At 32.9% G+C, this 24219-nt stretch overlaps 1 protein-coding gene across 1 annotated transcript in view; it reads left to right on the top strand.

Annotated features, from left to right (window-relative positions):
• The first annotated feature begins 6058 nt into the window (after positions 1 to 6058).
• LOC120432614 (3 beta-hydroxysteroid dehydrogenase type 7) overlaps positions 6059 to 24219 on the top strand; it is an 18959-nt gene continuing 798 nt past the window's right edge. The window contains exons 1-3 of the mRNA XM_052710524.1: positions 6059 to 6546; positions 23346 to 23453; positions 23515 to 23931. Coding sequence (XP_052566484.1) covers positions 6513 to 6546; positions 23346 to 23453; positions 23515 to 23931 — 559 coding nt within the window. The 5' untranslated portion in view covers positions 6059 to 6512. The remainder of the gene's footprint in view (positions 6547 to 23345; positions 23454 to 23514; positions 23932 to 24219) is intronic.

The following is a 24219-nucleotide window of genomic DNA, read 5'->3' as shown; positions in this document are numbered from 1 at the left end:
GGAGAGTACAACTAAATACTTAATTAAAAATAAAACTTCTGCTTGTCCATGGGTCAATGATAACTTACAGTCTTTATACAATTCATCTAGGAATCTAAAGAAAAAGAAAAATAAGCTTTTATCTCAAGGTAAAACTGTAGATCACATCGAAATCAAAATTGAAGCTATTTCTGATAAAATTAAAAACTGTTCAAGCATATTATATCAAAATTACTATAAAGATAAATTTTCTGGATCAAAATCCACTAAGGATATTTGGAATAACATTAACGATGTTCTTGGTCGAAAACATAAAGATAAAATACCTAAAACTATGACTAAATTAACTGATTCAGGTGTGAAAGTAACAATTGATAGCCAACAAACTATTGCAAACGAATTTAACTCTTTTTTTACTTCAATTGGCAAATCATTAGCAAATAACATTCCTAAAACTTTGAACGATGATATTAATAAATTTCGGACTTTGAAAAACAGCCAACGATCTTTCAACTTAGAGCCTACTAATGAATACGAAATAATTAATATAATTGATTCTCTTAGTAATAACACTAGTTGTGGACATGATAAAATTTCTGCATTTATTTTAAAAAAAGTAAAGTTAATTATTGCCCCAATTCTCACTAACATTTTAAATTTATCTATGGTTAATGGTTTCTATCCTGATCAGTTAAAAATAGCTAGAGTTACACCTATATTTAAATCCGGATCCAATTCACTTTTTAATAACTATCGTCCAATATCTGTTCTTTCCTCAATAAATAAAATTTTCGAAAAGATCCTTTTTCAAAGATTAAATCACTTCTTAATTAGCACAAAATTCTTTTGTACTCAACAGTATGGGTTTAGACAGAAATCTTCTACAACTAACGCAGTAATTGACTTAGTTAATAAAATTCAACGCCACTTAGATGATAAGGAGGATGTGCTTGGACTGTTATTGGATTTATCTAAAGCTTTTGACACCGTTGATCATAATATTTTGTTAGCTAAACTCGAACGGGCTGGTGTTCGTGGTGTTCCTCTAGATTTGTTTAAAAGTTATCTATCTAATAGATCCCAGTTTGTAAGTTTTGATGGTATTAAAAGTAATATTAAATTTATTGATGTAGGTGTTCCACAAGGCTCGGTACTTGGACCATTATTTTTCATAATTTACTTAAATGATTTAGCATTCCTATCTCTTAAAGGTAAATTGAAACTTTTTGCTGACGATTCTTCTTTTCTGTATAATAACAAGTCTGCTTCCGAAAATGATAAAAACTTGCACGATGATCTCAAAACTCTTGTTGAATATTTCCGAATTAACAAATTAGCTTTGAATATTAATAAATCAAATATAATAAATATTAAAAACTCTAATCGTTCCATTCCTAACAGATTGACACTAACAAAAAACAGTTTTCCTGATGTTAAAGTCATAGATGAATGCAAATATCTTGGAATCATCTTAGATAACAGACTTAATTGGTCACCTTATATAAATTCATTATTACTTAAGCTTAACAAAATAACTGGAATCATTTATAAAATCAAACACAAACTACCTTTAAGTGTCCTTTTGTTAATATATCATTCATTGTTTAGCTCTCATCTTTCGTATATAACTGCTGTTTGGGGTAACGCGTGTAACATTCTTATTAACAAAGTTCAAATTGCTCAGAACAAATTCTTAAGAATAATCTTTAACTTGCCAATCCGTAGTCATTCCGTTGATTTGTACACTAAATTCAAAAATATTTATCCTGTAAGAGGCATTTACATCATTCAATCATGCTGTTTTATTTATTCATGTTTAGCAAATCAAACTCATAGTAATACAAAATTTAAACCCTCCACTCATAATCATTTTACAAGAAACCACGATTCATTACAGCGTCCCAATGTTTCAACTTTAGCTGGCGAACGAAGTATTACGTTTAAAGGTGCTCAATTGTATAACTTTTTTTCAAACAAGTTTGGTGATTGCTTAAGCCTATCTATTTTCAAAAAACAGCTAACCAATTTCCTGTCTGAACCGGCTATCCTAGAGAAACTTCTCAAATCCTACGATTTCCAGATTTAATAATTTCTTTTTTTTATCTTTTTTCTCTTCTCTTTCTTCCATTTCGTAACTCAATTGAACTGATACTGTTGCTCTGTTTGTTTTTTTTTATCGTTGAATTATTTGATCCTGCTTTGCCTTTTCTTTCTTTTGTTCCTTTTCAGATGATTCAGCCAGGAGTGTACACGGAGAAAAAAAAGTTCCCAAAATCGTGAACAAGCGTTCATGAAAATGGGAACCTCGAACAAAGTGTTCAAATCCCATGGTACGATTTTGAAAAACGTACCATGAAATTTGAACACTTTGTTCGTGGTTCCCATTTTCATGAACGCTTGTTCACGATTTTGGGAACTCTTTTTTCTCCGTGTAGGAGTCCAGCTCAACCGAGCTCCTCGCGAAGATGGAGCTCTGGGTCCAGCCGTGTTATTTGTATTTTGTTACTCATGTATTTATGTTTTGTATTATGTGTTTACAAAAAGAAGTAGGTTTTTGGTGCCACTGCTTTGGTGGCTTTTCCTGCCTTAAAAAAGAAAATAAATTCAATTCAATTCAAATTCAAATACTTAACGTTTGCGCATGAAGAATGACTTTTGCTACATATACTTATTTTAATGCAAAAAATGTCTCTTATTGTTTCAGTTAGTTTTGTTCTGAAACAACTTTACGATGCAATCATTGGCGTTTTAGGAACAGTCATATATTAATAACTATAATTAATAATTATAATATTCTTACATGGAAGGTCACTTAAATATTATATTTTTCTAAGAGCTTTGTTGAAGGATATTTATCAAAATCTTAATTTACATTTTCGAATGAAAAATCATAGAGCTTATGAAAAGGAGAAAAAAGAAGCGAAATGTTAAACAGAGACTTGAAATTCTGGGATGTGCGACAAAAGGTCGAAAGACATAAGGTCGAATGGACAAAAGGTCGAAAGTGGATAAAAGGTCGAATGGATAAAACGTCAAAAGGATAAACGGTCGATTGTGAAAAAATAGAATAAATTATTATAATTATAAACACTAAAAAAATCTTGAAAACATTATTTTCTTACAAACATGTCTGAATTTCTTGTAATATGTTTGTAAGTTTTCCCATTATTTCAAACATGAGCTGTTCTTCCAAAAAAAAGTTCGACCTCTAAAATATTTTTTAAGTTTTTATTTAATTTTTAAAAACAACCCATTCTTGATTGTCAAAATAAATTTGTGAATTTTTCCATTCTTCCAAACATAAATAGTTCCTTAAACAAAAGTTCAACTTCTAAGATATTTTGGAAGTTTATTTTTATTTACAAAAACAACCTATTCTTGATTGTCAACATATTTTTGTGAGTTTTTCCATTCTTTCAAACATGAGCTGTTCTCCCAAAAAAGGTCGACTTCTGTAATATTTTTCAAGTTTTTTTTAATTAAACAACATATTTTTGACTGTCGTAATGTTTTTGTGAGTTTTCCCATTCTTTCAAACATTCTCCCAAAAAAAAAGTTTGGCTTCTAAAATATTTTTTAAGTTTTTATGTAATTTAAAAAAAAACTTTTTCTTGACTGTCGTAATAATTTTGTGAGTTTTTCCATTTTTTCAAATATTACCAGTTCTCTTTTTTTAAATACTATTTGTTAAATATTTTGTAAGTTTTTATTTTATTTATAAAAACTGTTGGAATATTTTAGAGACTATTGTATTCTTTCCAATTAAAATTTAAATAGTTTCGAAAAATGGAAAAGTATCGTTTTTTTAATATTTTTGCAAGTTTTCTATCCTTTTTCATTATTTCTTTCATAGTCACAAAAGATCTTAAGAAAAATCTGTCCTCAAAAACATAGCTGTATATATAAAAAAACGATAGTATTTATTTATATTTTTTAAGATGAACCCGATCTAACACCCAACCCCCCCCCCCAAGCCCTTTCAAAAAGTCACCAAAAATCCGGGGGCAAGTTTATATTCAGAAGACCTCTTAATTTTTAACAATATACAGGTGAAAAACATTCGAATAACCTTTCCATAACTGCTTATCAATATTTGTGTATTTAGGCTTAAATCAAAAGTTTTGATTTGTAATGTTTGTTTTTTTAATTCGACCTTTTGTCCTTTCGACGTTTTGCCCATTCGACCTTTTGGCATTCGACCTTTTGTCCATTAAACCTTATGTCTTTCGAACTTTTGTCATACATTCGAAATTCTGATCGACCTATTTTCAACTAGATTGCCAAAGTTAGAAATTTTCTTTTTTTTTGTTTTTTGTTTTTTGTTTTTTGTTTTTTGTTTTTTGTTTTTTGTTTTTTGTTTTTTGTTTTTTGTTTTTTGTTTTTTGTTTTTTGTTTTTTGTTTTTTGTTTTTTGTTTTTTGTTTTTTGTTTTTTGTTTTTTGTTTTTTGTTTTTTGTTTTTTGTTTTTTGTTTTTTGTTCTTTGTTTTTTGTTTTTTGTTCTTTGTTTTTTGTTTTTTGTTTTCTGTTTTTTGTTTTTTGTTTTTTGTTTTTTGTTTTTTGTTTTTTGTTTTTTGTTTTTTGTTTTTTGTTTTTTGTTTTTTGTTTTTTGTTTTTTGTTTTTTGTTTTTTGTTTTTTGTTTTTTGTTTTTTGTTTTTTGTTTTTTGTTTTTTGTTTTTTGTTTTTTGTTTTTGTTTTTTGTTTTTTGTTTTTTGTTTTTTGTTTTTTGTTTTTTGTTTTTTGTTTTTTGTTTTTTGTTTTTTGTTTTTTGTTTTTTGTTTTTTGTTTTTTGTTTTTTGTTTTTTGTTTTTTGTTTTTTGTTTTTTGTTTTTGTTTTTTGTTTTTTGTTTTTTGTTTTTGTTTTTTGTTTTTTGTTTTTTGTTTTTTGTTTTTTGTTTTTTGTTTTTTGTTTTTTGTTTTTTGTTTTTTGTTTTTTGTTTTTTGTTTTTTGTTTTTTTGTTTTTTGTTTTTTGTTTTTTGTTTTTTGTTTTTTGTTTTTTGTTTTTTGTTTTTTGTTTTTTGTTTTTTGTTTTTTGTTTTTTGTTTTTTGTTTTTTGTTTTTTGTTTTTTGTTTTTTGTTTTTTGTTTTTTGTTTTTTGTTTTTTGTTTTTTGTTTTTTGTTTTTTGTTTTTTGTTTTTTGTTTTTTGTTTTTTGTTTTTTGTTTTTTGTTTTTTGTTTTTTGTTTTTTGTTTTTTTGTTTTTTTGTTTTTTGTTTTTCGTTTTTCATAGGAACTTGGTTTTTTGTTTTTATTTGCACCGTGCTCCTTACCTGAATGTTTTGTTTAGATTCCGAACCAGTTTTTTTTTGCTTGAAGCTTGGGCATTTCAAATATTTTAGTTCAAAAAAGTTCGTTTAGCATTCAATTCATTGATTCACAATAAATTGAGAACATTTCCAAAATAGATTTTTTGTCTTACTTTGTTTTGTTATAATTTTTCAAAGGAATTAATTTGATCAATTGATAGAATCACAAAGCAAAAAAAAAAAAAAACAAAAAATCAAATTATTCGCTCTACAGCATTGCCTTGGCGTTCTCGATTGCGAGATTCCTACTCGAAACTAGGTGTTCGAAGGCTTGATTGTTGAGGCAATTGCAAACCTCTTTTTACACCTTAGCTTCCATCCACCCCGGGATTCGAACTGACGACCTTTGGATTGTTAGTCCAACTGTCTACCAGCGACTCCACCGAGATAGGACCCAGGGAGACGACTCCTACACCTGGACTGAGCTAACGACCTAACCTCTAAGTTAGTCCGGGGCCTCTCGAAAAATGCCACCGGGACCGTCTGGGATCGAACCCAGGCCGACTGGGTGAGAGGCAATCACGCTTACCCCTACACCACGGTCCCGGCCGGAATCACAAAGCAAATATACCTTATTTAAAAAAAAAATCAATTCCCGAATTAAAACGTCAATCACGTCCCGCAAAAGACTCCACACCTTGTGACAAATACTTACGTCATGACTGCCGAGAGTCCAACAATTGGCCTGAACTTGTGCCTGTATCCATTTCCATTGACTATGGCTGATACTGTGTCTCATCACGCCCAATGCGTCGTCGTCTTGGCTGGACGGTTGAATCGAACGCGCGGCTGAAGAGTCTCTTCTCAGTCCGCGTTTGGAAGTGATCGCGATCGGTCGTTGTGTTTGGGGTGGGCCCGGGAGTGAGATCCAGTTCTGCGCGGAGATAAAGCTAGCGAAGAGACTTGAAATTCAAGTTTTTGGTACACATTTGAAGAAGGTCACTAACGTCCGTCCGTCCGTCCCCGCCAGCTGCGGAAAGTTATGCAAGTCCCGGTGCGGTCGCATTTTAGCTGATCTTGCCAAATTGGTGACAAACAACACACACCCAGTTGGGAGTCGAAAGTGGTGGCACGATCGCCACGAAGAATGAGCAGTGTTCAACTGGAGTGAAGTGGGGTTCTATGAGCAGAACAAAACGAGTTTTTAAGGGCAGTGCAGCTTTTGATTAGCATAGTTTGAAACATCAGATTGGATCCTGGAAACGACGATACCAACACGGGACATCAGAATGGAGGAGGCTACGGAAATTGTACTGATCACCGGTAAATATACGAAATTTCAAGGTTGATAGAATACGACGTCATTTGCTTTGGTTAGCACCTAGGTTTTAATATTTTGGTGTATTTGGAATCAACAAACGAGAAAGATGATAATATTTATTTAATATGTGACATAATGCAGTGGTTCATGAGAAATATAAATGAGCATATTAATGGAATTTGTATTTTCTTCACGTGGATGATTCAGTCAATATCTTTACTATCCTTTTGTTGAACTATATTTTATGAAGATTTTAAACAAAAGGTTCTTAGAACAAAATGTCAAAAGTGAGAAATATGTGAAAAGTCTTATTTCTTACTAATTTAAATATCATTCCAAAACTATTTATAAGTTTTTCTTCAACATTTTTCAGTAAAAAAATATGCAATTATTTAAGTTTTCAAATGTAATTTTAGCATGTTTTATGAATAATATATACTTAAAAAAATGTTTCCATATTACAAAAAAAAATTGAAGAATTTTAAGAAATTATTTTGAAACACCGCAGTTTTTTAAAAGCTAAGTTCTGATTTAATTAATTCATTCGAATTAGTTATTCTTGTTTCTGTAGTTTTTCTTGTTAGTTTAACCCTTTTTCATTTTAATTTATTCTTTTTCAACAAATATTTTTGTTGGATTAGCATAAGCTATTTTTCTAAAACAATAATGAGATAATTTTTTATCTCAACAACATATTATATAGGATTATAGACTCTTTCATAATAATTAAGTCTTTTTGAAGTAGTACAAGGATTTCCAGAAGCAATTATTACTTGCCAGTCTGCCAATTAATTACTCAAATTACTAGGTCAAAATGGTTAATTACTGAATTGGTTTATAAAAATATAGATTAATATTAAAAAACTTTAAGTATTTTTTATAGTTGCTCTAAACGAAGTATTACAATGAAATTATATTTTTAAAAATTGTTCATCTGATAACTCTTTTAAAAATTGAAATATTTATTTAAAAAAAAATCAAAATCAAGAGTAAAACTGAAAAAAAATTATCACAAAAATGGTTTGGTTCTGTACAACGTAATTTCACAAAAAATCCCTTTTTTTCATTGGATCCATCATGATCAAAATGAATATCCATTGGAATTTTGAAGAGTTTTGAAAAAAATGGCCCTTAATTATTTGAGCCACACAGAAAAAAAAAGTTGAATTTTGGAATGTTGAAAATTTGGTAGGTTGAATATTACCTCTTTTTTTGAGTAATATTCCATAAAAAATGTGTAAAAATGTGAACCTGATGAATATTCATCAAAAACTGATGAAAATTCATCATTTTCTGGGGTAAAATTCATCATTTTTTTAGCCACAAAATCTGTCACCAATTCTTGATGAATATTACCATCATTTTTTTTTTCTGTGCAAATATAAACTTTTTAAAAATATTAGCAATGGCCTTACTTGAATATTTGATTGAAAATTGTGTAATGCTTTTAATGCTAATATAGTATAGTAAAGTAATATATTTTAATAATCTTTATCTTTCTAATCTCATCATCAAGAAGAGTAGTCCAAATAGATTATTACCCAACATTAAAAAAAAGGTTCGTTTAACAAGTACAATTGTATTAAATTACTTAAATAATCAATGAATAACCGAATTGCTAGCATAAAATCAAAGTAATTATTAATAATTTGAAGTCTAAGACTTAGCTGGAAACCCTTTAAGTAATACATTTGGTAGTTTTTTTCATTCGTTTAAATTCGTTTAAATATGTTTATTTTTTCTGATAATTTTATATTTCAACCTTCGTTTAATTCTTATGAGTTATTTCTATTTCTATTTATGTAAGTTTTCCTATTTTTCAAGTCAAGATTATTAAAAACAAGAAATGAATTTCAAGCTTACTTTAGAAAGAAATGTAGGCTGTTTGTTTCAAAAATAGCATTGTGCATTTTTAATTCAATTTATTAAATTTTTAATTGTAAATAGTAAGCAATTACGAAGTATTAATAGTATTTTGGAGCTCCTTTAAAATACTGTTTACACTGTAATTATTACTTATTTACTTTTTTCTATGATTTTTTTTTCGTATTTTCCATTCATTCAAACGTAAGCAGATATTTCTAGATTAGTCAAAAATATTTTTTTTTGCGAATTTATTTATTATTTTTTCAAATAGTTAATTCATGTTTTCATAATACTTCTGTGAGTTTTCCATTATTTTTTATTAATCAAGTTTTGTCCAGTTATATCTTTTGTATGTTTTTCACACATTAATAGTTTTTTATATATTTTTATAAAAAATAAATATGTTTTTATTTTCTTACGAATTCTTTCTTGGTTTAGTTTTTTGAGAAATATTCTGAATTTGTTTTTATTTAGTTTAATTTTATGTATTATTTTAAAATTACTTTTTGTTTTTTGTTTTTGTAAAATTTTTGATAGTTTTCCTATACTTTTAAATGAAAAAAGCTTTTTAGTAAAATAAAATTCATGTTCATAATTATTCATTGTTCAAAAACTACTAGGCTTTGAACCGGTGTGAGTTTGAATCACTGGTTAATTGAACAAGTCAACAGCATGTTTACTTTGTTTACTGTTTTGATAATTAAAAAAAAAAGAAATTTTGTCCAGTCGAAATTATGCCTCGCAACAAGCCTCCCAAGTAGCAATGCGCAACATGCTCAAAATGACTAAGTTCAAAATAAGTTGCAACAAGGAATCAGAAAGCTAAGCTACAACAATCTTATATTTAGATGCCAAATATGTCACAACTATGTTTCAGCCACGTTTCCTCAGTGAAGCATCGTTTTAGACTCGAAAACAAATGCTCTTGAAATAATAGCTATTGCAACGTTTTCGCAACAAAAATATAACATTATTTAAAAAAGCAGAGTTTTAGTCGAAAGCTTGAGAAGAAAAATGATTGATTTTTTTATATTTTTCCAACCGGAAAGTTTCATTTGTGTATTGAGTTTCCTCCAGAAAGGAATCTTTCAGTACGGGCCGTTGCAAAGCCCAGCGTCGCAATGCAAGGAAGAAACTGACAAACGCTCGGAATGACGAGGAAGGAATGGACCATTCATTCCCCATCGGATAGATTACCAAGCAGCAGAAAAACAGAGGTTCCCGGAGCATACCGGAACCGAAGATTAAGAACCGGTTCCAAAACAGAAACAGGATCAGTCAGCACAACGTCCGGAAAGAGAAGCGAAGCCGACCTAACCGGCAGATGCACTTTTTCGTTGTGAAATCTGCACTGGAGGAACAACGTTTGAAATTGGTTGATTACCGCGTGCTACATTTGTAAACCAGAGGCAAACTATGAATATATGATAATTTTCTATATTTCGAATAAAAGTAACATGAAACCTACAAAGAAACTAGTCTAAAACACGACAATTTTTGTATTTCTATGTCTGGTTGTATACACCTTGTGGTTGACTTTTTCAATTTGTTTTGTTTGACAGCTCTAGCACAAAGCAAATTTGCAGGAGCTGGATGGTTACAGTGGAAACATAAATACAACGTTAAAATAACATTACCAAAAAAATTGTTGTTGCCATTATGTTACCACAACATTACACAAAACAAAAGAAAGCTTGAAGTGTTTGCAACATATCTGAAACGTTTTTGCTACATTATCTGAATACAGAAAATATTTTGATTATTTGTTGGAACGGCAAATAACAGGGACATAATTGGGAGGGATGAACTATAAACCTTTGTTATAGAACCAATTAATTGGCTTCAAAAATTCGAAAAATGATTTTTCTGCGTTTTGCTGTAGCTGTAAAACCATAGAAGGAACCCACCAATGTTTTTTTAATATATATATTTTTGAAGAAATAACTGATTTTTCTACATAGAAATGTCATGTAAATTGCTAAATTTTGTACCAGTACTTCCCACGAAATAAAAATGTAGCGTGACGGGACAACATCTGAAACTAGACTTTTAAAAAGCACACCAAAATTAGCGCTACAGTTGAGCATGTTAAATTTTATCGTACTTTTGCTATTCTACACATTGTCACAATTTGAAAAACGAACCTTGTGCTCCTTGAAATAAGGGAATTGGTTGGATTTTGAGTTTTTAGCAGCCTTTTCTTTGCGTCGGGACAACGAAAGAAGCAGATTTAAGAGGAAAAAAAACCCTCTCCCATTGAATGCAGGCCTTATTTGATCAGAACGAATTGAAACAGTTTTGATTTGTCATTCAATACCTTTCAACTCTAAGTTGAGATAAAATTATAGTGTCTTCGACAAAGTTACTTAAATTGGCAGGCCCAACAAATGTGTAGGAGAGTAAAAAATACAAAAGTAATCCTGAAAAGTTAGATTTTATAAAACGTAGGGTAATCGTGAACCACTCTTATCTCAACAAAGCCAAAAGTTGTTTTTTCCTATTTTCAACAACTCTTATCAATACAACTTAGCTGAAGAACAGCATCATGTTTGGACAATTAATTTTCATACAAATTTGCGATGTGGACCACTGTGTGTGTGTGTGTGCAACCAACCAAACGGGACCACGCGGCCACTTCTTACAAATTGAGTTGTTTCCATGTATTTTTAGATCTATATTCTATACATGCAAATAACTAGCATAGGCATTTGGAAAGTGTTAGCTCTGCCGAGCTTCGGTGACCCATGTCTATGCTGGCTAGCCGAGCGCGAGGTACTTCAGCTTTTATCGACAAGCCCCGCCCTGAAGAACGTTTGCACCAATCGGGTTCAAACGTTATTTAGAACTTCCGAACCCTTGTCAAATGGACAAGGACCCAGCGCGTATATAGTTTGATAGTAACAGTATTCCTAATTCCAGTCATAGCTCACCAAGCCGTGATGGCCTAGTGGTTAGCATTTTTGCTTACCAATCCAAAGGACGGGGGATCGAACCTCGACTCGGGCGACTTTGATTTTTCGTTCATGTTCAGAGTTTCAAGATTAATATTTCCTATACTTTCTCGTTGGGAGCAGATGGGAATCGAACCCAGGACCGTTCGCTTAGAAAGCGAACACCGTAACCAGTCAGCCACGGCCGCTCCGTATACAAATTTGCGATGTGGACCACTGTTGCAAAAAGATTATTTTGACCAAATACTCCCTAAAGCACTAGCATGCCCAGATATTCAAGGAAGGTGGGGCAATAGGGTGTAATATGGTTGTTTGGAAAAACAAAGTTGTCCAAATTTGGTGTCCTAAACAACTTTCCAATGTTTGGGAACAATTGGTTTAGTCCTCACTTTGCGCATAGTGATTTATGATACTGTTAACTGGGACGAATCGGGACTACAGTCTGAATAGGGACAGCAGTTTGTAGAGCACTTAAAAGCTTGAAGTTTGAAAAACGATACACTATATTGGTTGTTTTGTGACCGTTCTATCCGAAATTAACCAAAAATACCCAAATATTATGCATTCACAAGGCTACAACATCTGTCCCAATTCACCCTATTTGTCCCGTTTTACCCCAGATGACGGTACATATTTTAATTTACCCTTAGTTCCTAATGAAAAAGAATTTAATAACAATCATTTTCTTATAGCTCATTTCCTTAGTTCCTTAATACAACCCTGCACATACGAAGCGCCATGATGGTGAAAGTAAAGAATGACTTTAATAATCAATTTACAGCTATTTAATCCAACTTTTTATAATTTTGGCATGATAATCGACATTCTGAGTAGCTTGAATAAGAACTCAGACACTTTTTACATATATCAGCTAACTTTTTTTAAATTTTGCCTTTGGAATGGTTCAAAAATAGATAACAAATTTTAACAAGTTTGATGGCGCATGAAATAATTATGAGTAGAATGCAATTTTACTCGGTAAATTTGAAATGGCAATAGAAAAAACCTTCTATACATTCAACAAAACTGATTTTGTTTGTTGGGAACGAAAAATAATGTGCGATCATTTTTTCTAGACTTATCCATTTTTGTTTTGCAGCGATACAAAAGTGGAAACATTTGTATTTAGAAATTAATTACAAGTTTGTTGCGCTTGAAACCATTTTGGTTGCACGTTTCATTTCAAGCAACCCAAATTTTCAGCAATATGGTGACATATTTGCAATATATTTGTCACATTGTTGCAACACCATGGTTTTTCTACAGTGCATCAGAAACGTTGCTGTAACACATTTACAACTATCTGACGATTGTTGCCAATCGCTTCGTTGCAGTGCGCTTTTTTTGTCTCCAGAAGTGTTGCGTAAATGTTGCCACAGCAATATTGGATTGTTTTGAATTAGTTGCAAATAAGGCTTGGCAACAGTAATTGCTGCTTGGGCTCCCAATATTCTATAAAAACCGTAAAACGGGGTGACTTTGATAGGTTTGAGATTTTTTTTGCAAACTGAAGAGTACGAATAAAATACGTACGGAATTGCATGGAATCATACTGACAGGAGTAGAGAAAGGTTCGAGGTACATCTAGAAGAAGTTTCCATTACATTTTGAAAAGTTTAAAAAGTTAGTTAACTACAATTAAGAAATATTCTCCAAGTGTCATGATTTTCTCTATGAACATGATTTCAAATCGGAAAACGGTATGCATTTTCGGATTTTTCGGACAATTTTCCACTAGGAGAAGGTAAACGAAGTTAGTAAATAATAAAAATTGTGTATTTTTGAAACATAGCTAAATAAAATTTCTTAATTTGAAGGCAAACAAATTTTATACGAAATGTGATTTTTTTTATTCGTGCTTCGAATTCAGTTTAAAATGCAATATGAATGGATAATTTTGTAAACAAAACTATTTTTTTCAAATTTCAGGCAAAATTCTGACTTTCTAACAATTTTACCTAAAATTTATATGTATTTTGTTAAAAAGCTTATAAACTTAGTTAACTAAATATAAGCAGTGATTTTTTTTGTTAAAAGCTATATCAGCAACCTTAGAGATGGTACATTCGACTCAAAAATAAAATTTGAGCACCTTTCACCTGATTTTAACTACAAAAACTATGACTATCAAAGTCACCCTTCAAAATAATAATTTCCAAAGCAACTATTTTTTTTATACAACACTGTTGAAAAAACTTTTTTTTATAAATAGTGCATGGACCTTGTGTGGCCTACCCTAGTACATGTTTTAAAGGTAATAGTCTTGAGAAAACCCTTACCAGTTGGAAAATATTCCAAAAATGAATTAAAACCCTATCAATTTTTGACATTTTTGAAACGAGTATTGAATTCTAGACGAAGGGAGAGCAATTTGAAATGTTAAAAATGGTTATCCAAAACTTTTCTCGCACTTTTTTTGTATTCCTCAAATTAGCCCCAGTTCAAATAACTCTATAATAAAAAATGACCAACTTCTCTGAAAACAGTCCATAACGTGTTTGAGAATGGGTTGTCAATCTCCTAAACTTCCAAGAAACTGTTAGCATGCACCTGCCAACCAAAGTGACCTTCCCGAATCCGATTCGCGTGAAGGTTCAACCCAGCAACAGCTCCAGTTATTAATTACTGGTTTTCAATTGGAAGCCACGCCGCACAGCGTCTAAGATGAAGTTGGATAACTTCAAAACCAACCAAAGTTAATCGAAAACCAAAACTTCAAAGTCAGCCACCACTTCTCAACCGACTCAATATGTCCCAACTCGCTCGAATCCACCGAATTTCGGCAGAGATTGATTAAGTCGCTAAAACGGCTGTGCGCTAAGTCCGCTGCTCGGCGCAACAACACAACAACCCGACCAAACGAACCGCAACGACAACGGTTACGCAAGATCTGTGCGCTGTTTCTTCAAACTAACTCTCTACTAGCGCGCGTTTAGGCAACTTTTACCCAAAAATTTCGACTCTTGCGGCTTTTGTCGTCCTATCGAGGTTAACTAACCGGCTTGGCAGCGCGACTAAGTCACCTAACATAGCTGGTAGCTGCGTTTTGAAAAGGGGACATCGCTGGTCACGTAGTCTTCAAAAACAGTGTTGATTTCCAACGGAGATGAATCTCCCCTCAACAAAGGTGGAAGACCTCTGTTGTTGTTGGTCTTCACCTGGTTGTTCACGGCCAATACACCAATACCAATCCTCACCGGCACGTTGACGGCACATTTAGTGGCACTGTTTAAACTGTATTCGCAGGCGCAGTTGAACTGTTTTTAGCGTAGCAAATCAGCCAAACAAAGGAGAATGAGCGAAAAAATAAATAAATACAAAATAAACATATCCAATGTCCGCTGGGGAGCAATTTCCAAGGTTACGCTGAAGTACTGCCGACGGATCTTGACTACTGATTTGCACACGCACTCACACGCGCCTCAGATGGGGCCAAGAAGGGGTATTTTCTGGGTGGTTTAGTATATTTACTAGGAAGGAAGCAAAATCAGCTGTGTAGTACACAGCGAGCAAAAAGTCCGTTGGAATCTTGTACGGAATGCTGGCGACGAACCTGGACTTCCTTGACTCGATTGTTGAGTGAGTTTTGAAGAGGGGAGTGTATGGTCCGATCTGATTAATTTTGATGGATGCTTAAATTGATCAGCTGGTGACAAAAAGGTTTGGTTCACCATTGACTGTCAAATTAATTGGCATAATTATTTTAAATTATCTACTGCTGCTGATTTTCGCATGATTTTCCTGTATTGTTTATGTTTGGATTGCTTTTTTTATTCGTTTTTTGTTTTGTTTTGAATACTTACTTTTTATCAAGCCTGTAAAGTTGGAGCGACTCTGAGCCGATTTTACAAAATGGGAATGTACAAATGTCAAAGTTTGTATCTTGAGAAGGTTTTTTTCGGGGGTCTTCGAGCTGTTCATCAAGAGTCAGTTTGGAAGCAGCTGTTATTTAAAAAAAAAATGGTGCTTAGGCTGGTAGAATTTTTGTTCTTGTTTCTCAGTTCAGATCTAAATGCATAAATAAACGTTATACTATGGGCTCTAAATAGTTTACTATCAAGTTCATTTTTTTTTCAATGATTTTTTTTAAACGGCATATTGATAAAATTTACAGTACAATTTGTTACAATCAAACAATCGGTAAATGTGATGTTTGGCACTTTTTTTAAACAAATTAAACTCAAAACAACAATACTTGTGCTTAAGAGACCACATCCAAATGAAATTAAAAAATATATAAAAGTCTTTTAAAATTTCAAAAATAAGGAAAGCCACATTCCATAACACAATCTCTATAAAATTAAGTTAAAAAATAATGATCAAGTTGAAACCGACGTCAGCAAAACTTTGGAATCCTTCAAGCGTTATGTTTTTTTTCAAATCAAATTTCAAATCATTTAGATTCATGATTATGTTTTATACAGCTGCAGTGCCGTGAAATTCGGATATTTTGAGATTGCATGCTACGAAATTTCTATTTTTTCTGCTGTGAAAAATCACTTACCCCATATATCATTATCGATTGGAAAATTTTGGAAATATATTCGAACAAAATGCTTTGCGAATGATTAGGCCGTTGCAAATATTTTTCAAAATTTTTGTCGCCCCCCCTTAAAAATCAATCCGAAAATCAGCGGGCAAAATCATTTTTTTCTAAAAACCATACAATTTTAATGAAAATAGAAGTCTAATCAACTGCAAGCAATGTACATACAATGCATTTTTCTGCGTTTAAAAACACATTTAGCATGTCTGAGTTCGATCAAAAATATTTTAAATTTTGGTGAAATTCCGTTGTATAGTACACAGAAAAAAAAATGGTAATATTACATCTGGGAAGGAAAAAATGTGTAATTTTACCTCTGAAAATGTGTAATTTTACCACTATTCTGGTGTAATGTCGCTTTTTCAGTCCTAATTGAGGTAAAATTACATCATAAAAGAGGTAATATTCATACACAATTTTTTTGCTGTGTACTGCAAAATGTTTAATTTTGGCGAAAAAAATTATTTCGCCTATACTCAAATATTTCGAAAACATATGATTGCAAAACAATTTGGCAGGTGTAAAATGCATTTTAGAACACTTTTTTCATTCAATTGTCAATACCACGGCTTGTAATTTTTTTGCACCTTCCCCCTCTACTTTGGCCAAATCAAGGGACATAGACTTCAACAAATATTTGCAACGGCCTTGTTAGTTTCACAGAAACAAAAATAAAATGGGTGCAAAATCTGTGTGAAAACTTAGCAAAAAAAAAATAAATAAATAAATAAATTCAGTGTTTTTTATTTCATTTCCTTTTGTTAAAAATTCAAAAAGAAAGCCTGAAATTATGGTCTACAATTCATTAAACACTGTTTAACATTGTTTGCACGTAAAGTTGAAAATTTTAATTAATCTTTCAATAACTGTAAGCCGGGGTAACATTGTTTTTTTTAATTTTAAAGCGTCATAAAAAAATGTTTCTTAGAAAATTGTAATTTTTAAATCCGGGGTGACTTTGATAGTCACTGTGTTTCTTACAAATATCACCTTAAAACTTTGCTAGTTATACCATCAATAAGATTACTTCTAATGCTTCATTTGGATAATTGACGAAAAGAAGTTTAACTAAGTTTATCAACTTTATATAAAATGTATTTTAATTTGTGGTTGAGTCAATAAAACGTTCAAAATTGCTCAAAATTTATTAGAAACAGATTTTATCATTTAAAAATATACTTTTTATTACAACCATAATTAATCTTTTTTTCAAATTTACTAAGAAATTTGTTCTACTAAAATGCCTATAATTCCAAGATATGTTTTATTCTTGTTTCAATATCACTTTAAACATGTAACTTAGAAACTAATTTTAACTGTTGTCTTAAATATCTGATAATTCAGCCCGTTTTTCGATTCATACCAGATTCGTTGAGAACTCATGACTCTTTAAAAGTATTTAAAAATCCTATTTTAACAATGTTTTCTTAATTATAATTAACTAACTATCAAAACTATTAAAAAAATCAATTTTGAACTTTTCTCTACCAAGGTCTGTATGTTTCCACATCATTTCGTTCTTTTTTAATTTGCGTTTTTTTATTTTTCAATTTGTAAAAAAAATATTATGCTATCAATATCGCTCCGGTTTACTGTACTATCTTTACTGTAAACATAACATCCATACAATTATGGAAAACAATGGAAAACAATGGTTTTAGTATTTTTACATTTTTAGTGTAGAATATATTATGGCTTTGAAGAAAACATACCAACAACATTCTTTCTACATAAATCTCACAGTTCGTCGTTGTGGTGCAATCTTGTCGGACGAGCATTTCTGGCCAAATTGAGTTAAGAACACCATTTTGTGCAGCTCTCATGCCTCACCTTTTGACCTTCCCAGATCCCCTAAACTCGATTTCAGTCCTGAAAAAACTTCGTGCATTTTTGTCACTTTTCATACGAAAGAAATATCAATCTTGTCGTGCTATCTTGGCACACCCTGCAAATGCAAATGCACCCCTTTTACACGGAGTTCACACACACTATCATTTATTTTGATAGTGTGCGTGAGTGCCGTGTAAAAAGTGACAGTTCGTCATTTTTGTCAAAAAATATTTACTTAGTCCTATGGCGATCTCAACTCAATTTGGCTCAGAATGCACGTGCGGCAAGATTGCTCGTCACTTCTGAAAGTGGCAAACAAAAATTTCTCCGAAATTAATGAGAGAAGATGGTTTTTTGTTTTTCAGTTTAAAGGGTTGATGATTATCATTTCTGATGGATTATTTGTTTTTCATTTCCATCACGGAACCACCATCAAAAGCAAAGTTTCGAAAAATTAAAATAAAGCAAGAATAAAACGTCGGCTTGCGCTGGCAGAAAATCGTTTTCCAAAGTGGGTGATAATCAGTAGATGAAATAATAAAATTATCATAATTACTGTGGTTAAAACTCGATTTCCCGATGCTCTCTGGGTTGGCCAAAGTGTGTGGGCTGACTGGCTGGTGGTGGTTCACGAACCATGAGATGATTCCAATCGAGATCCTGTCAGCAATCCACCCACCACCTCATGCCCAAGGACCGAGAGTTTTCCCCGTCGCGAGGTGTTACGATTTATTTAAAATTCAAATTATGTGTAAATAAGGAATCAAAACGATGATGATTCTATCAACATAATGAATTTGTAATATCCTGAGAGTGTCGACGGAGAGGCGAGTTTCCGCGTTCCCAGGTCCCCGCCCTCGCCCTCGAGGATATCGAGCCAATTGTACCGGGAACTCTGAGTTTTTTTTCGCTATTTGCAATCGATTCAGCCGGCACAGTTGACAGCCTCCGGCGACTTTTCCCAGCAGTAACGGGACTGTGTGGAAACGCATACGCGTACCTGGTCAGGCGTGAAATCAGTGTCGACCCCGCGTTGGCCTCGGCAATGATTTATTTGATTTCCACTTGGCTGATTAAACGAAACGCGTCGTGATTGATGTAAATTCGACGTTGGTCTGGCGGAAAATCGAACGGATTTTCCCCGGCGCGCCCCAACATCGGAGGGGAATTTTCAAAATCAATACCCTACCGAGGGAAAACGGGCACGTGTGAAACTCACGTGGACCCGCAACAACAGAAAAAAACTCACACCTGCGAGCGATAAAGTGCATAGTGCAACTCCACAGTTTGCAGCAAGCAGGTCGACATTGGCGTTAATTTTGCATACCGTCAGGCGCGAGGGAAACGAACTTTGGTCGAGTGAGCTGTCGATGTTTGTTGTGCGATTTCCATGCATTGCCTAGATGCGGGCGCAAAACTTTCTGCGGGGCAACCCAGCAAAGCACACGTCGTCACCGCCGCCGGTCGGCGTTGTTCGCTCGTTGGGTCAATGAATGTTTGCTGTCGATTCGGGTTGGAATGTTTTATATGCTGGGTGACAAGGATTTATGCTGAATTTGACACAAAATGCTTGTGTATCTTGTTTTGTTACCTATACGGCAAAATTAAGGTTGTTGATATTCTCTTTTTTTTTAATTGTAATTTTGTTGAAATGATATCCTGTTAGCTTACACTGTACAATTTAATCATTTTTAAATTAATGCATCGTTAAAAACTATAATTCCTTAAATTTAAAAAACCTGTTTGATCGTTAAAATACGCAGTTAGAATTGGCTTATTTTTAGAAGCTAAAATCAGCAATTTTTATACACCCAAAGTGAAAGAACGAGGGAATAGTCCTCATGAAAAGAAACGTGAGGAAAGTTCTATTTTGCGAGAGTATAGTCCTCTCGCGTGTTCATTCGTTCATTGGAACAGTTCATCCTATGAGTGGCTTACATGGACAAATGTCCGCCACTTAGTCACCGATCCATGGTGGGCCATACGGCAAAGGTACGGTTCAATATGCCGAAGGTCTTGGGTTCGAGTCTCAGTACCGGTACTTTTTTTTTGATAGATGAACTTTTTTTTGAAGATAAACCCATGAGTAAAGTACTCTCGGTAGTTTCGGGATTTATCCTCTCCGTCCGCACACAGTACCATTTTACTACCGAATCGTGCTCTTTATCCTCTCGTATGCCGATGCCCAGTTCTGGGTGTACGCATTTTTTTTTTTCTCTAACTTGTTTCGCTATTTCACGTTATTCTCTTTCACTTTCACTATTTTTCAGAACAATTTTTTCCATTTGTATAAAACTTTGTGATGCGTTCCTTAAGTACACTACAGGGGATAAACCAGAATTATAATATCTGGTACCGAAGTTATGTTGTCAAACAATTCTAAAAACAATTTTTAGGTACAGAATTCAATTTGGAGTCGAAAATAACCTGACATTTTCTTTTAATTTCACCGTTTTCAAGTTGAGTCGTTGCAAATATTTTTAAAAAGTTTTTGTTTGGTTCGAAAAATCAGAGAGCAAATTTGTTGTATTCAAAAATATTCAAAATATCAATGGATTTAGACTAGCAAAAATCTAAAAACAATATTAAAATCATCATTAGTTTGTCCATATAATTTTCCATACAAATTTAGCAGCAAAAATGATATATGAAAATTCAAAAATCTGTATCTTTTGAAAGAATTTTTTGGTCGATTTGATGCCTTAGGCAAAGTTGCAGGTAAAAAAATGGTGATTTTTAATTTCACTTTTTGTTAATTAAACTTGATTTGCAAAAAACAATATATTTTTTATTTTCTGATATGTTTTAGGGGAAATCAAAAGCCAACTTTTCAGAAATTTCCAGAATGTGCAAAAAATCTATGACCGAGTTATAAATGTTTGAATCAATACTGATTTTTTCAAAAAGCGAAATATTTGTCGCAAACATTTTTCAATTTCATTCTTCGATGTAAAGTCGAATTTGCAATCCAAATTTTTTGATGAAATTTTGACAAAGTGCACCGTTTTCAAGTTACAGCCATTTTCAGGTAACTTTATTTTAAAAATAGTCGCAGTTATTTTTTTAAAATAAGTGCCCTTGTTTGCCCACTTTTGAACAAAATATTTTTGATAGGCTCAGAAAATTCTCAATATTTTGCTTTTTTGAGCTTTGTTGATAAGAACTTTAGTTGCTGAGATATTGCCATGCAAAGATTTAAAAACAGGAAAATTGATGTTTTCTAAGCCCCCCTGATTTTCAATGTTAAAATATGAAACATTCGTGAAATGGTCCGATTTACATTGTTAAAATATTAAACATTCGTGAAATTTTCCGATCTCTTCGAAAACAATATTTTCAAAAAAGTTAAATCAAGACTAACTTTTTAAAAGGGCCAAACATTCAATATTACGCACTTTTGAAATGTTAGCCTTGAATTATTTTTTTTTGAAAATATTGTTTTCGAAAAGATCGGAAAATTTCACGAATGTTTTATATTTTAACAATGTAAATCGGACCATTAGTTGCTGAAATATCGACATTAGAAAATGGTGCGTTGTTTGTGTGAGACTTAGAAAACATCAATTTTCCTATTTTTAAACATTTACATGGCAATATCCCAGCAACTAAGGGTCGTATCCACAAAGTTCAAAAAAGCAAAATATATTCAATAGTGGGCAAACATGGGCACGGTGTATTTTTCCGAGAACATTAAGATAAAAAATTCGGCAAGTCTGATATTTGGCACCATGAAAGAAGGGCTCTTTCCCGACATTTTGCGGGGTCCGGCGAAATATTTCGTCGGGGGGTCTAGAGCAACTTTTTTTTTGAAGATTTTTTTTTTCAATTTTATAGGATTTTTCTTCCGAAAAATCGATAAAAATCGATGGGTTCTTGTTTATATCCATCAAATTTCTTATGAATGTGCCTCAAGAGACTCTAAACTACATATTAGACATCAAATAAAAAGTTTCCTACCCAAATTTACCAGATTTCTAACTTTCTTTGAAATAACCCCAACATCCAACCTAGAAACCTCAAAACGACCGAATAAAAATCTTTTCTTTGTACAATTTGTCATAAAAATACAGCAACAGATTGCCCGGATACAAATTCGAGCTTAAACCATTGCTAAACTTAGAGTATTTCATTTAAAAGCTATTTATTACTCAAAAGGTTCCCAACATTATTTTTTCAATCCTCTTCCGTACAACACTAAAATATTTTAAAACATTTTCGAATCAATCACATTGTCGAGAACAGTTTTCTGAACAATTTCCATAAAAAAGTATCAGTTTTGATTCAATATAAGCAGAGATATACCCAATTTCGTAAAATAAAAAGTGACTTTCTCCAAAATTTCTGGATTTAATTCTAATTCAAACGATGAACACCGGCTGGAAACATTTTATTTGAGGTCAAATATGTAATTTAGAGTCTCTTGAGGCACATTCATAAGAAATTTGATGATTATGAACATGAACCCATCGATTTCCATCGACTTTTCTGAAGAAAAATCCTATAAAATCGAAAAAAAATCTTCAAAAAAAAAGTTGCTCTAAACCCCCCGACGAAATATTTCGCAGGACCCCGCAAAATGTCGGGAAAGAGCCCTTCTTTCATGGTGCCAAATATCAGACATGCCGAATTTTTTATCTTAAATTTGTTCTAGGAAACACACCGTGACGGGCACTTATTTAAAAAAAATAACTGCGGCTTTTTTGAAAAAAGTTACCTTAAAATGGCTTTATCTGGAAAACGGTGCACTTTATCAAAATTTCATCAAAAAATTTGGATTGCAAATTCGAGTTTACATCGAAAAATGAAGTTAAATTTTGGTTGCTACCAATATTTCGATTTTTTGAAAAAAACAGTATTGATTCAAAAATTTATAACTCGGTCATAGATTTTTTTGCACTTTCTGGATATTCCTGAATATATCATTTTTGTATGGGCAGCTGCCAAATTTGTATGGGAAATTATATGGCCAAACTAATAATGCAAAATGGCTTCTTTGAGCATATCGAAGGCACCAAAAATGTTTCAGCCGGATTGAAAAAACCAAAAATTAAAAAAAGAGACCTATTTCGTAGAGAATTGCTTCATTGTCAATTCGAATACTTTCTAATATTTGAAAAAAAAAAATTCAGTAAGTGATTGAACTAATGTTTGAAATATTTTTGTTATATATTTTATTTTTGTGGAGGATTTTTTTCCGGTAGGATATTATTAAGTAAGCTTCGGCTACCACTGTCTTGTAATGTTTGATGAGTTGATAGCGCAACTAAATCCTAAATGATTTTTCTGAGTGTTTGTGAACAATTCTGGAGCAAATTTGAAAGGGGCGGTACGACATTGCTCTTACGGCCTTTCATTACACGAATTTAAATGCGATGAAAAACCGTAAGAGAAATGTCGCACCTCCCCGTCCAAATGATGCTCCAGAATTGTTCAATAAATAATTAATTTATTATTTCTGTAATTTTTGATAGTAAATCATGTTGGAAATAACTTTAAGGACTAGTTTTGGTTTTGGTTTGGTTTTGGTTCTTTTAATTTTTACCTGTTTTTATGCATTCTTACTATATTAGTTCTTCAATAACATATTTTTTTCTTTCTTACATTTCAGGTGGTGCCGGCTTTCTCGGACAACATTTGATCAGAATATTGCACGAGCGTGACCCAAAAGTGCGCGAAATCCGCGTCGTCGATCTAAAGCCATACGAAAATACAATTGGTAATGGGTGTTACCGACTCATAAATTTGAAATTGTTTAATATGTTGAACCACCCTTCCAGATCACACCACCCCGCCGGGCAAGATCGTCTCGTTCGTGGGGGACATCTGCAAGCCGTCCAGCATCGAGTCCGCGTTCGAGGGCGTCGATTGCGTGTTTCACATGGCGGCCTACATCAACTTTGACTTCCCGCCAAATCGGAAGGAACTGGAACGGGTAAATGTCGACGGGACGCAGATTGTGGTGGATCTGTGCCGGAAGTACAGCGTGCCACGCTTGGTGTACACCAGCGACTGTCTGATCCACATGACGCCCTACCTGGGCAAGGCAAACTTTACGATCGTGTGCAACCAGACGGAGCCGAAGACGAAGGTACCGCAGCGGGAGAGCGAGTTCCAGATTCCGGGCTACGCGCAGTCCAAGTACAAGGGCGAGGTGATGGTGCTGGAGGCGAACGGGAGCCCGCTGGCGAATGGAGGTGAGAAGGGGTTTCTTGGTTACGGAAATTTTATTAAGGCCAATTGCACAAATCCAGCCTATTTAAAGCGGTAATAAGCTTAGAACTGACTGAGTGCCCAATTTTCTCTAAAGCAAAATTGGACTTGACCGCATTTCGATACAGTGCGAATTTTGTGCGTTGCACTCCCAATTGGAGATAATTTTCGCCCGGCTGCAAACTAAGAGCATTACCGGAATCGGTCCGGATTTGTAGCATAGATCACATCGCAGGCCGGCTTTCGCCAATTTAAGTCCTTAGTTATGTCCG

Source organism: Culex pipiens, chromosome 3 (assembly GCF_016801865.2).
Source record: "Culex pipiens pallens isolate TS chromosome 3, TS_CPP_V2, whole genome shotgun sequence".
NCBI classification, from domain to species: domain Eukaryota; kingdom Metazoa; phylum Arthropoda; class Insecta; order Diptera; family Culicidae; genus Culex; species Culex pipiens.
Note: the sequence above shows the minus strand (reverse complement) of the source record. Positions and strands in the feature narration are given on the sequence as shown.